Source organism: Pipistrellus kuhlii, unplaced genomic scaffold (assembly GCF_014108245.1).
Source record: "Pipistrellus kuhlii isolate mPipKuh1 unplaced genomic scaffold, mPipKuh1.p scaffold_m20_p_10, whole genome shotgun sequence".
NCBI classification, from domain to species: domain Eukaryota; kingdom Metazoa; phylum Chordata; class Mammalia; order Chiroptera; family Vespertilionidae; genus Pipistrellus; species Pipistrellus kuhlii.
Genome location: NW_023425405.1, coordinates 29248234 through 29261935, shown reverse-complemented (window position 1 = coordinate 29261935; position 13702 = coordinate 29248234). Strand labels below are relative to the sequence as shown.

At 40.8% G+C, this 13702-nt stretch overlaps 1 protein-coding gene across 4 annotated transcripts in view; it reads left to right on the top strand.

Annotated features, from left to right (window-relative positions):
* The first annotated feature begins 13346 nt into the window (after positions 1-13346).
* AHR (aryl hydrocarbon receptor) overlaps positions 13347-13702 on the top strand; it is a 39054-nt gene continuing 38698 nt past the window's right edge. For all 4 annotated transcript variants that reach the window (XM_045578148.1, XM_036429261.2, XM_036429258.2 and 1 more), the window contains exon 1: positions 13347-13486. In XM_045578148.1, the coding sequence (XP_045434104.1) occupies positions 13422-13486 (65 nt within the window). In that variant the 5' untranslated portion in view covers positions 13347-13421. The remainder of the gene's footprint in view (positions 13487-13702) is intronic.

Genomic DNA, 13702 nt, shown 5'->3' with positions numbered 1-13702 from the left:
TTGAACATTAATTTACCAGACACTGAATAATGCACAAATTAATAAGCGTAATGCAAAATAAACCTATTTTTCTTGTTCTTTGAAAGCGAAGTACTTCCTGTTGTGCACACCAAACAAGTTAGTATGAGACTAATGAGGTGGGAATCGGCTGCTAAAATATTTGCTGCTGGTATTAGTAGAGAGAAATGCTGTACCTGTATGTAAGGGAAATGAATGCAACACAATTACAGTAATAAGTCATTAGCAAACGTTGTAGTTAGTTATTTAAAAAATTATGTATAACGGGATATTGTACAAATTAAGTTACAAAATTTTTTATGAAAACATGTCTTACATACCGTTATATTGGCTGGACAGCAAAAATATTTGTTGTGGGCCGCATGCAGCCTGTGGGCTGTGAGTTTGACATGCTTGCCTTAAAACATAAGAAATAAGGTTTAACGATCCTGCTAGTTTTCTATCCATATCCTCTTTACCAGCTGCTACACGCAGCTGCACCCAACCCCCTGAATTGCTGAGTGTTGGCTTTGTGCTTCACTGCTTCCCCTTCTCCTTAAAATGTCCCAGTGTCCTGCCCTAGCTGGTTTGGCTTAGTGGATAGAGCTTCAGCATGTGGACTAAAAGGTCCCAGGTTCGATTCTGGTGGCCAAGGGCACATGCCTGGGTTGTGGGCTTGATCCCCAGTGGAGGGTATGCAGGAGGCAGCTGATCAATGATTCTCTCTCATTATTGATGTTTCTATCTCTCTATTCTTCTCCCCTCCTCTCTGGAATCAATAAGGAAATATATATATTTTTTAAAATTTTCCTGTGTCTTATGGAAGCCATATCCTACTCTCTCCTGCCCACCCTAACAGCAGCCAGACTTATTGCCTCTGTGATTCAATTCATGCTCCCGAGTCACCAAGGACCAGGCTGAAAGTGGTCCGGCTGCAGCCAGACTCTTGTTTAGCTCCCCGGCCTGTCCTCTCCTCCTTCTCACACCCCCTCTCCTGAGAGCTCTCCCTCTGTGAAAGCCCTCAGGCATGTGACTAAAGATAGGATGAAAAATCGTTTTCCCATTGCAAATATTTTAGGAATAATAATTCCTTACAAAATATCATTTTTTAAAAATATACCTATCAATAGCATGCCGAAACCGGTTTGGCTCCATGGATAGAGCGTCAGCTTGGGGACTGAAAGGTCCCGGGTTCGATTCCGGTCAAGGGTATGTACCTTGGTTGCCGGCATATCCCCAGTAGGGGGTGTGCAAGAGGCAGCTGATAGATGACTCTCCCTCATCGATGTTTCTAACTCTCTAACTCTCTCCCTTCCTCTCTGTACAAAATCAATAAAATATATTTTTTAAAATATATATATATTTTTTAAATATATTTTATTGATTATATATATAATCTATCTATCTATCTATCTATCTATATATATATATATATATATATATATATATATATATACTTAGCATGTCCTTTTGGTTTGAAGAATTTTGTTAGATTTTAAGATGTGAACTGAAATCTTAGGAAATCTGAATCAGAACTAAATATGCCACTGGAGATTTTAAGAAATAAAGTTAACTTTCCCTGTGTTCACTGCTTTCAGATCTGGCCCAGGTTTCCTCTGACCTTCTCAAGCCTTGTTGGCTGGGGTAATGCCGAATCTTCAGGGATCTCTAAGTGGTCTGATTGAAGTGGAGGCATGTGTTGTGGAATGGAGAAGATACAATTAGAAAGTAAATTACTTGATGGAGTATCTTATGATAGTTATTTCAAATTTATTTAATGGACAAGGAGCAATTATAGGTTCTTGAAGAAGGGAAGTGGCATATGTATTCAGAACAAAGAACAAAGTATTTTTCAGAACAAAACTTGTGGTAGCATTTCAGATGGGATGGGGAAATTTGAGGTAAGTCCGAAAATCAGGAACTATTATATTAAGGTTAGAATTGGCCTATAAAGAAAGTACAGATGAAATTATGAAAGTAGGGTATAGTTATATATGTGCAAGTAAATAAATAGGCTTGTATCCACAGGCCACTAGAAAATTTGATCTGGTTTATTCTGTCCAATATTTAAAATTATGTCAGAAAGTAATGGGGACTCAGTGTAAATCTCTTGTTTTCTGAATTCTCCTCCCCATGAGAACTAAAAGGTGTTTATCATAATTGAGACTCAAATGAATTTAAGTCCTAAGGGCCCAAAACTAGAAAAAAAAAAAAAAAAAAGTCTCAAGGCAGAAAAGCCAGTGGAACGAGTTCTTTTAGGAGAAGCAGAACAGGACTTGATACAAGTCCAAAGGGCACAGAAGATGTCACAAACATAAAGGGAGACAGTCGGGAGCCAGGCTGAAACCAGAGAGCAGTGAAGCCTCGTCAGAAATAACTGGTCTGAAGAGCTTTTGCTCCCTAACGGGGGTTGGGCATGTGGGCAGGTTTAAAGGCAAAAAGTCTCTGGGCTCCCCAGATCTAACAAGTGTTTCTGAGAGAGAGAGAGAGAGAGAGAGAGAGAGAGAGAGAGAGAGAGAGAGAGAGAGAGAGAGAGAGAGGGAGAGAGAGAGAGAAAGAGAGACACGGAGGATGATTACAAAGGATTGTTTTATTCCTTTAGAAAGCATGATCTCAGAGAACACAGAGCAATATTTTTCCAAATCTGCTCAAAATCTTGACAGACATGGAGTTATGTTCATTGGTTCATTTCCTTATAGAATTCGCCTTCATGCTTCTAATGATTGCCATTACAAATGGCATATTAAGAAAATGTAAAATTGAAGTGACTATTCATTTTAATTACAAGAAAGGTATCGCCCCACTGGTGTATCTCAGCGATTGGGTGTCCATGAACCCAGAGGTCACCGATTTGATTCCTAATCAGGGCACATGCCCACCCAGGCTGTGGGCTCAATCCCCTGGAGATGATGAGCAAGAGGCAGCTGTTTCTCTCTCATCAGTGTTTCTATCTCTCCATCTCCCTTCCTCTCTCTCTAAAAATCAATAGAAACATATTTTTTTAAAAGCATCATTGTTAAACTCATGGACATTTTGGGGAACAAGAGATTTGGAATATCTAGATACCTATTGAATATGTAATTGCTTTTTCTGGGTTATTTGCCCAACAGAACCAATACATACTTCACAAGCGTGTTTAGACCAATATTATCTGAATAAAATTAATGACAGGAAAATACCATGAAGCGATATTGATAACTGCTTGTATCAGGAATGCCTGCCTTTCAAAAAAGAGGAAACAATATTAAATATACTTAGATAGCTGGCTTTGGTCTTCTCACTTTTATTCACACCTGGAAGGTGGGGATCAAATTTGATTATGTGTATAACCTAGGGTCCAGTAAGGAAATAGAATAAGCTCCAGGTACTTTAAGTAAACTGAAAGTGAATAGAGATAATTAAAAGTTTAAAAATAATTGGAAAGGCAGATATATTGAGGCTCTGGGGTGAGTGTCGAGGACAGAACACTGCAGAAACGACCTATTGGGAACTGCTAAGTCAGAAAGGTGAGGAATCCAGAAGTCACTACTGTTGGGTCAAGGTATCAAAACAAACAAACAAACAAACAAACAAACTCTACTACCACCACAATAGCCACTCAAAACCCTTGAAGTTGGATGCTGAAACCTATCACATAAAACTGGTACGTTCCCAATCTCATGTACCAGCAGAAAACAATGCAAGCAGCAGGAAAATGACCTCCACTTGACTTCTGCTTTCCCAATCTCAACAAGCGCATCCAATTGGTTGAACCTAATTTGCATTTGCAACTCTAATAGCACAGGAATCTAGAAAGTGCAGTTTTTAACTTCCCAGCTTCTGCAGTGCAGAAATGTACACTCTATAGAGGTGGATGGTTGTCAGTTGGCCACATCCACCACACTGTCGCTCAGAGACTAGAAATTTCATATCCAAGGTCATAGAACTAGAGAGTGCTAGGGCAACAAACTTGAATTCCTAGATGTTGGCCCCTTGCCAGTGCTCTTTCCACCACATCAGTCTACAGCACTGATTACTCTCGGAAGACATTTGCCAAAGGAGACATATTTTCAAATCTTGTGCTAATTATATTTTTCACTGAACCATTAATTCAGGCATCTGTGAATACTGTTACCTTTTAGTCTTATGTCAAATCTAGTTCTTCTTCCAAACTCAGACTTAATCTTATTTTACAGTACTTACAGTTAAACCAACACTGCAAGGGTTTAATACCTTTGAGTATTTTTCTCAGCAGGCTTGCTGCTTAATCCATTTAATGTCAGAACAACACAAACCTTCTTATTAAAAGGGGGGAAGGACATTATTAGAGATCGCATTAGTGGTTTTCTTTCTGCTGAAGAAAGCCTGCCAATGTGGCAACATTTGTACCTTATTATTATTTTAATTTGTGTCTTCTGCTCATCATAAAAAAGGAAAGAGCTGGGATGTCAAATCCTCTTGAATGTTAAACATACATAAAAGAAAAATAGAAGAATGAAAATTCTCTTAGGGAAATCTTCCTAAGTTTGTAGTTTAATATTAAAAATATGTAATATGCAAATAAAATATCTGGACAAATGGAAAATGTTTAATGGATCAGTAATCTCATTATATCAATTCAATTATAACTTTAATTCCAAATGCTTTTTAAAGATTTTTTGTGAACACAGGTTACATGCACAATTGTGTAAGTATAGACATTTCTTATCTGTGCATTAAAAAAAGAATATAAATTCTGGATTCATTTCTGTTTAGACTTATTCATGATACTATCGATACAATACAATTAAAAAAGTTCAATTCATCTTACTATATAAAAATTCCTTTCTGCTAAAGTTAATATTTGACTCTGAGCTACTTAAGAATCACTAAAAAATGTCAAAGTTTGCATTTAATCACTCAGATACTTTCCCTGTACAATCTAAAGCACTCTAGCAAGACTCAGATTGGTGTTTTCCTTAATATAAGTGTATGCTGACTCTTTTTGTTTTGTTTTGTTTTGTTTTGTTTTGTTTTGTTTTGTGGTGTGTGTGTTTTTTGTGTTTGTTGTGTTTTTGGTGGTAGATGCGGTGGTAGTGGTGGCGACTGGCTTCAAAAGGTCACATTAAAACTTGGCATAAATCTGTGTGCTCATAACATCTTAGTTTAAAAAAGTAAATATGGGGAAATATATTATCTCACAAATATTTGAAAACCCTGAACTATTTACATTATAAAATAATCTGTTTGGTATTTCTTTCAATGCCCGTGTACTCCAAAGTAATTATTTAATTTCCAGCTTTTTTTTTCTTCTTCCAGAAACACATTTACTTTATCTGATTTTTAAAATTTATTTATTTATAGACTGAGATGATCAGAATGGATTCAACCCAAAGCAGGGTCTAAAAGAATGTAAGAAATTGGTCCCAAAACTGGGGATAAATTGAATCCTTCTAATGCATTTCCATCAGGACTCCTTGATCTGTAAAGGCAGATGGGAAGTCAATCTATGTCCAGGCAGGAAAGAGGCTCACATAAAGTTTAAAGTTTTACAAGGGAAATTCTTCCACCCTGCCTGAGGAGGGAAGGGTGGAGAACAGGACACTCCACCCTCAGCTACATCCCCTTGATTAATTATGTAACCAGATCTCCTTTATCATTATTAACTTACCAATCAGGTAATGGCACATTTTCCCAACGCTTTATATAGAGTGTAAGTAAGGAATGTCCTGAGACCCTTACTGACTCTACTTGTTTTGCATAGCATTGATGTGAACAGATTAAACTGGGGGTGGAAGTAAACATTTTCCCCCAAAGATTTTTTTTTTAAAGCTACTGTTTTAGCATGTATGGTTTACAGATATAAATCCTGGTTATGGGTGCATGATAAAATCGTTCCACAAGTCAAGGAGTATATGTAAGAAAGTTGATAAAGGAGACATTTCAAATTTACAGTTTTAAGAATAAGTAAAAAATATGTGCAAGGTATTAGAAACTATTAGCATTTTATTAGCATCACTGACTGGTGACTACAACAAAGAGAATACTTTGTGGTTAGTGTAAACCAGCTAAATTTTTGAAATGCACAACTATCTACACAGACATTCCTTATCCGCAGATGCTAAAAAGGAGGGTTTGGGCTTCCAAGTTTGTTTTTAACCTGGAGGAGAGCAGACATTTCATTTGAGTCATCTTTCACTTATCATCCATCTGTTTCCTGGAATCCCAAGGGTTAGAGCAAGTTTTAAAGCTTTATCTTATGTAAGCGCTGGGTGATTAATATAGCAGATCTGGCCCCACCTCTCAGGGAAACAGTTAGCAGGCTTCAGATAATGATTTTGTCTCTGAATTTTTAAACTTGAGGGTAAATGGCTATTTGTTTTCACTCTTATTGTGTTTTCTTTTTATTGGGAAAAATGTCAACATATGGAAAAGTTGAAAGAATAATACCATAAATACATCAAAATCCTTCACAATTGTGTATGAATGTGTAAATATACGTGCGTGTGTGTGTGTGTGTGTGTGTGTGTGTGTGTGTGTATCTTTTGTTAGACCATTCTTAAATTACTAGTACCAGGATATTTCACATTTAAATGTTGCAGCATACATTTCCTGAGAATAAAGATTTTTCTCTTACATGACCACAATATAATTATTACTCCCTAAAATCCTAATACCCAGGGCACAGCCTATATCAATTACATCAAGGTCTCTGGGAGGTATTGATATTTTTTAAAGCTCCAAGGTGATTATTGATACAATGTACAACAAAGTTAAGCATCACTGTCTACAGTTGTTAAAATTCAAATTAAACATTTTCAAGAACACCTTTTATTTTTTAATGTGCATAAGAATGTGCTAGCCTCTTAAAGTTTAACAGATCTAAATAATAAATTTCAAATCAGTGTCATAATAATGTACATATCCTTAAGTTTTTCATATTATGTTAATGTAATTTTCTTCACCGAGGCCACACTGGCCAGGCCAATTTTCTTTTTAAATATTTCTTTAATATAAGTGTATTTGAGCTTTAGTTTTTTCTTCAGCATGATTTAAAATGCGTAAAATGTGTATTGTTATGTAGACCCTAAATATCTATATTCTAAAGCTAAATGGCTTTTAACAAATTTTATACATATATATATATTATTTGATTAAATGGTTAATAAATCACTTTATCTTTTTTTTTAATATATTTTTATTGATTTTGTACAGAGAGGAAGGGAGAGAGATAGAGAGTTAGAAACATCGATGAGAGAGAGTCATCGATCAGCTGCCTCTTGCACACCCCCCACTGGGGATATGCCGGCAACCAAGGTACATGCCCTTGACCGGAATCGAACCCGGGACCCTTCAGTCCCCAAGCCGACACTTTATCCATTGAGCCAAACCAGTCTTGGCAAATCACTTTATCTTAACATCTGAAACATAAAGCTTCTTCGTAACATTTCTCATAATTAAATTTCACATCCTATATAATAAGAAAGGAATATGCTAAATATCCGCTACGCCCTGAGGTGTAACAACCTATTGGCACAAGGATTCATGAGCATAGCTACTAATTTATAATAAAAAGGGTCCAACAAGCAAAAAGCAAATCTCAGCCTAATACATGTTAATATTTTGACAGATTACCTATGTTTTCTCATGTGTTAAAAACCTTTCTTACAACAAAACATTGTCCCTGAGTAAGTAAATAAAAAATAATAATTTTGACTAATAACAAATTATTCCTACATTTTATTTATTGTAGTTTCCTTCTCAGTGTTAAGATGAGCAATTGCCTAAAAAGTATTCACAAAATTATTGAATTCCTATTAAGTACTTTTTGGGGCTTCTGACTATAATCTTATCATAAAATAATCCAAGCAAGGATAGAAGACATTAAGCTGTAGAATTAGCCCTTAGGCAAGAATGTCTGTTCTGTTCTTGAGGATAAGAGTAAAATCTAGCATTGTGTAAACTGATAATTTTAAAGAAATGAATCAAACCAGTCATTGTGAGGTAACATATATTTTTGACTGGAAGAGAAGGTATAAGATCTGAATTCTAGACTATGATGAGTAGGCAACTTACTTCTCTGGGCCTGAGGTGTTCTCATCTGTTAAATGAAGGGTTTAGCTATGCCGAACAATCCCATACTTTTCCAGTTCATGGCACTTTTCCTGTTTCAGTAGTAATTTTTCATGGTGTGGCATGCTAAAAGAAACACCTATCAGCACTATTCAGTAACTAGTTATGACCAAACTTATTATATATGTTTATTCTAACAACTTAGTAGCTTTTTAAAAAATACAGATACATTTTTTGAAAGTTTATTTCATTCTTAACAGGATACCTATGTCTGGTTGGCACTTTCCAACTTCTCAGACCCTGGAATTGGATCGAAAACCACTACTCCCGTTCCCTGTTATGATCCTTGTGTTTTAAAATAGCAACTTACAAAAACCCAGCATCACAAAGGTATGATGTCATCATTGATATGGTTTTATGTCGAGGTTCTTCGAACTACCTGGAGCTAATGATTTGCATGTTTTCACCGGATATTGTTGGGTTGGCCTTGAAAATTTTAAATATCTATGATGATGTGTTGGCTGTGGCACCCTTGAGGTGCCTCAGTACACACTTTGTAAAACACAGGGCATGCTCTCTAAAATATCTATAACAATAAAAGCATAATATGCTCATTAGACTGGATGCCCTTCCTGACAAAGCTGTATCAGGAGGGGGCGAGGCAGAGGCTGTGGTGGTGGTTGGGAGGGGGAACACTTTGCACTAATTTCATGCATGGGACCTCTAGTTAACTATAAATATAATATGTGAATCTAATATGTAAAAGAATATGAATGGAATACTAGTAGATCATTCTAAGGGCCTGGGGTAAGGAGCTGCAGGATTGAAGAGGAGATAAAAATTGTGATAAATGTTCTATCTGGATGGAATACCATTTCCTCCCCACTTTACCTAAAAAGAAAATGTCTACTCATGCCTCAGAATTCTGCTCGAGTTTGTTCAGGCCAACCTCCCCTAACTGAGTCAAATTCATCTGTTTTATTCTCAAAGCACTCATTTTCTAGCACTTGTCACAGTTACAATTATGCATTCATTTGCATAATTACTTAATTCTTGTGTCTCCCATTGCCAATGTAAGCTCTAAGAGGGTAGAAATATGTCTGATACTACCATTGTTTCAGTGTTTGTGGGCTTGCTAATCCATAAACAGTAAACTCCCCTGTCTTCTTTGGGAAGTGGCTCCATCTTTTGCCTTTAACTGAAAGCTGGTTCTCTCTAAGGCTATCCTTGTCCTAACATTTGGGAAGTTCTCCCACATGGTGCCTAATTATTTTCCCTCATCACACACCCATCATACAGTGTTGCTATCCACATAGTTCCCTGCTACCACTCCCAGATCCCTTTTACTGTATAGTTTGTAGAGTTAAAATATAAAGCAAACCCATCAACCATAAAACACACCTGTTTCTTTGTAGCTCACGCTGTAATACCACCATCACAACAACTTCGTCTTTCTGATCCTGTATTGCCAGCCTGCTACATTTCACCCACCACCCTCCTTATCTCCAGCTTCTGGACAGCAGCGCTCCTTAAACTTTATGTCCATTTGACTCACCTGGGAGATCTTGTTAACGCGAGACTCTGTCTGACTTGGTAAGGACATCCAGAGAAGTTGTGGACCTCTTTGAAGAGTGAAGTAGTAGATGACCTATTTCTGCTTTCTGTAACCCACTAGAGTCCCAATTTCCTGTTTGTGCTTTGGCACTAATCCCTCCTGTTTTTATGTATATCTTGTCCCTTTACTGCTCCTTGTCTTTCTTACACAGCAAACTCAATTTCTCTCCTCTTTCAACTGCTCAAGTAGATCACCCACTTAAAAAAAAAAAAAAAAAATTAACTCTTTACGCCCCCTAGCTACCATTTTAGGTCTCTCTCTCTCTTTCATAGCCAAAGTTTTCAAGAGAAATTGTGTTTGCCAACATCATTTCCTCTCTAATTCGATCTGAATTACCGGTCCATCAGCCACCAACATAGTCACAAAAGTCACCAATGACTCCATGTTGAAAAGTCAAAAAAATATAGTTCCATTTCTCATTTCATTGGAACCTCTCAACAGCATTCAATACTGTTAACCACTTCTGACATTTCTCTGTCTTGTCCTCTATGACACAGTAGCCCCCTTATTCTCCTGTTACCAACCTAGCAACTCTTTCTTGTTGATTTTGCAGGACCATCATCCCCTATCTATCGATCAGATATAACACAGTAAAGTTCTTTGGGGCCCAGTTCTTTTCTAGTATATAGTCACACCCTATAATTTCCATGCTCTTGCCACCTAAATGTAAATGATGTTTGAATCTGTCTCTGGTTTATACACCTTCTTTGAGTTACAAACCTGTATGTGCTATGGTCCACTTGACATCTTAAATGTCTCATAGGTAAGAAATCCAAAGCTGATTTAATAATTTCTCACCAGTACATCCCATTATCACCTAACCAGACACATAGCCCCCCCAAAACCTTATATTTTTGACCCAGGCTCTGTCTTCACTATCATCTATCGGCTCCATTTTCCAAGACCTCCCAAATACCTTGGGAATTAATTCAGTTTTCTTTATTGCCACAATCACCTCCACCATAGCATCAATAATTGCCACTTCTTGGCTAAGCTACCATAAATATTTTTCTAAGGAATATGACTTCCACCCATTCTACTCTGCTCCTCCCTCTTTAATCTGCTCTTCACAATATGGTATTATTTTTGAAACACAAGTATGATCATGTGTGCCCTTCTCCCCTGATCATGCTGAACGTGTTTTATTCCCTTATACCTGTTAGCCTCCTGCCTAAAGGGACATCGCTTTACCGTTTCACTGGCTTGAAAAGCTCTTCCTCTCTTTCTTCTAGCTAAGTCTACTTTGTCCTTCAGACCTCAGCTTAATCATCAGTTTGGGAGGAAGTCTCTTCACCTCAATGAGTAAGTCAAACTCATCTATTAGAAAATCATTCAAACATGTACTTCTCCATGACAGCATTCACCAAGAGAACGGGCCCTTTCTGTTTTTACTCACCATTGTCTCCCCAGTCCTAAGCACAATTTCAGGCACACTGGGAGTTACCACCCAAAACATCTCTTGATTTAATGGTATAGAGGGGATAATTGCTTGTGAGGAATCCCAAATGGTATGACACTTAGCTGGGCATGCTCTTTCTAATATTATTGAATAATAAGGCAAAAGGAAATAAATTATGACTGTCACAAAGAACAAAATTTTAATAGCATTTGCTGGAATATTTAGATATAAATTGTAGAGGGACTAAAGATGATTCATGGGTTGATCAGGAGAATGGCAGAGCCGATGAAAAAGTCTCAGCTAAAGACAATGAATTTAATTTACACAGAATTTGAGGTAACAGACTTACCAGGGGGGAATGGCTTATGCACTTTACAATTTAGGAATAGACATGGTGTGAACTGTCATCCAGATATCTTAACCTGGGTGCCCTTTGGCTCCTGACAAGGAAACACTCCTCTGTGCTCACTAACAGCACAGAAAAAGTCAGGAATCTTGGAGCCATTTAACATTGCTCTCTCTTCCTTTATTACCTTATCCTTTTCTATATTTTGTCTTTTGCCCATTTCACTGCCACTCCCATGCACTTAACACCAGCATTATTTCAACAATATACTCTCCCTGCAATCAGTTTGGATTTCCTGTCATCCAGTTTTCACTTTCTTCCGAGTGACTTTTGCAAGACAACAGAATGTCACTTTCCTGCTGAACATCTTCAAAAAGCTTTTGCTGCCTAGGGAATGAAATCCAGGCCCTTTAACAAGGCTTTATGATTTGACCCTAAAATTGCGGAACGTCCCTTCCAGTCCCTCTGTCCAGCTATAACCATCTACTTATTATCCCCGAATATTTCCCGCTTCCCTCTTCTTCCTTCTGTTCAACCTAGCTGAAATCTGACTACAAATAGCAAAAGTGATTCTGGCTGGGGAAAAGCAGTTCTGAAGTATAGAGACCAAAAACAAACAAAAGCCAAGGAAACTCGTAGCTTCCCCCCCCCTTTTTTTCTTTATTAAGGCATTTCATATGTGCCCTTATTCCCCCATTGTGTCCCACCCCACTCCCCATTCATGCCCTCACGCCCCTGGTGTCTGTGTCCATTGGTTAGGCTTATATGCATGCATACAAGTCCTGCTGTTGATCTCTCCCCCTTACCCTCACCCTCCCCTGCCTTCCCTTTGAGCTTTGATGGTCTGATCCATGCTCTGTCTCTGTTTTTGTTCATCAGTTTATGTCGTCCATCATATTCCACAAATGGGTGAGACCATGTGATATTTATCTTTCTCCGACTGGCTTATTTCGCTTAGCATGATGCTCTCCAGTTAAATGTTAACTCTGTGGCCTCCTGAAGCCTTTCCCCTCTGGGAAAATGTGGAGCCCCTGTGTGTTTACCTGGCAGCTCACTACAAGGAATTCTCAGCCAAAAGTAGAGGTGTGAGTCACTGCCTCTCCTGCAGGTGAAGTTAAGCTCACGTCCTGGCACGTCTATGCTTCAGATCCTCCAGCCACAAAGAGTTTGGCTACGCACAATTTGTTAGTGCACCTTTTTTCAGATCTGAACTGTGGCCACAGAAGCCACCCCTTGACCTCCAGAACATGGCCTCTGCGGGCCGTCTTTACGTCTTACGTCACCACGTGCGGGGAAGGCGGGGCCCTTAAGAGCACTTAAGGGGGCGTGGTCCAGTCGGAGTGGGCGGGGCTATACGGGACTGGGCGTGGCCGGAGAGGGGTCCGGGGCGCTTCGGGGATTCGGCTGGTGCGCGCGGCAGTGCTTGGCGAGGCAGCGCCGGGAGGGTCCGCTTGACGTCCGGCCGGGAGCGTGCCCTGGACCATCCTCGGCTCGGACCCGGGGCAGCCGCGAAGCCGAGCGGAAGCCAGTGGCACCGGGAGTGGCGGCGGCCCCGGAGCCCCGGCTCCTGGCTGGAAGCACCCAGGATTGGGGAAGCCCCTGGAGGGAGTCGTGCGGCGGCGGCGCCTCCCTGACCCAAGGGGCCGCGGCCACGGTCACGGTCACAGGGCGAGGCACCGCCGCGCGCGACCCCGGCCGGGACTGCAGGCGCGCGGCTCCGGCTCCGCCCGCCTCGCCCCGGGCCGCCTCACTCACCTGCGGGCGGGCAGCGCCGCGCCGCCTCCGCCTCCGCCTCCGCCTCCGCCGGTGGAGACGACACCTGCGCCGCCGCCTCGCTCCGGCTCTCCGCGCGCTCCCCCGGCGCCGGGCCCGGGCGGCGCACCTGGGCGCGCGGGGCTGCGGCAGCCGCGGCTCGGACGCCGGTCTCCCCGCCGCCCGGGAGGACGCAGGTGGAGCGCGCGGCTTCTTCGCGGGGCCGGAGACCGGACGGCCGGCGCCCGAACCCCGGGAGGAATTACCGGCTGCCGGGCACTATGAACGGCGGCAGCGCCAACATCACCTACGCCAGCCGCAAGCGGCGGAAGCCCGTGCAGAAAACGTGAGTGCGGGTCCGAGCGCGTCTTGGCCGCGGGACGGGAGGCGCCCTCTCCCCCCCCCCCCCCAGTCCCGGCGGGGTGCGGATCGGGTCCATCCCTGACCCAGGGGAATGGAGCCTCGGGGCCGGGTGCACTCGCTCAGGCCTTGGGTGTTTGCCATTTTTAATCAATTGCACGGAAAGAGTCGGCCCCCGTGCCCAGCTCACCAGCACCCGCTC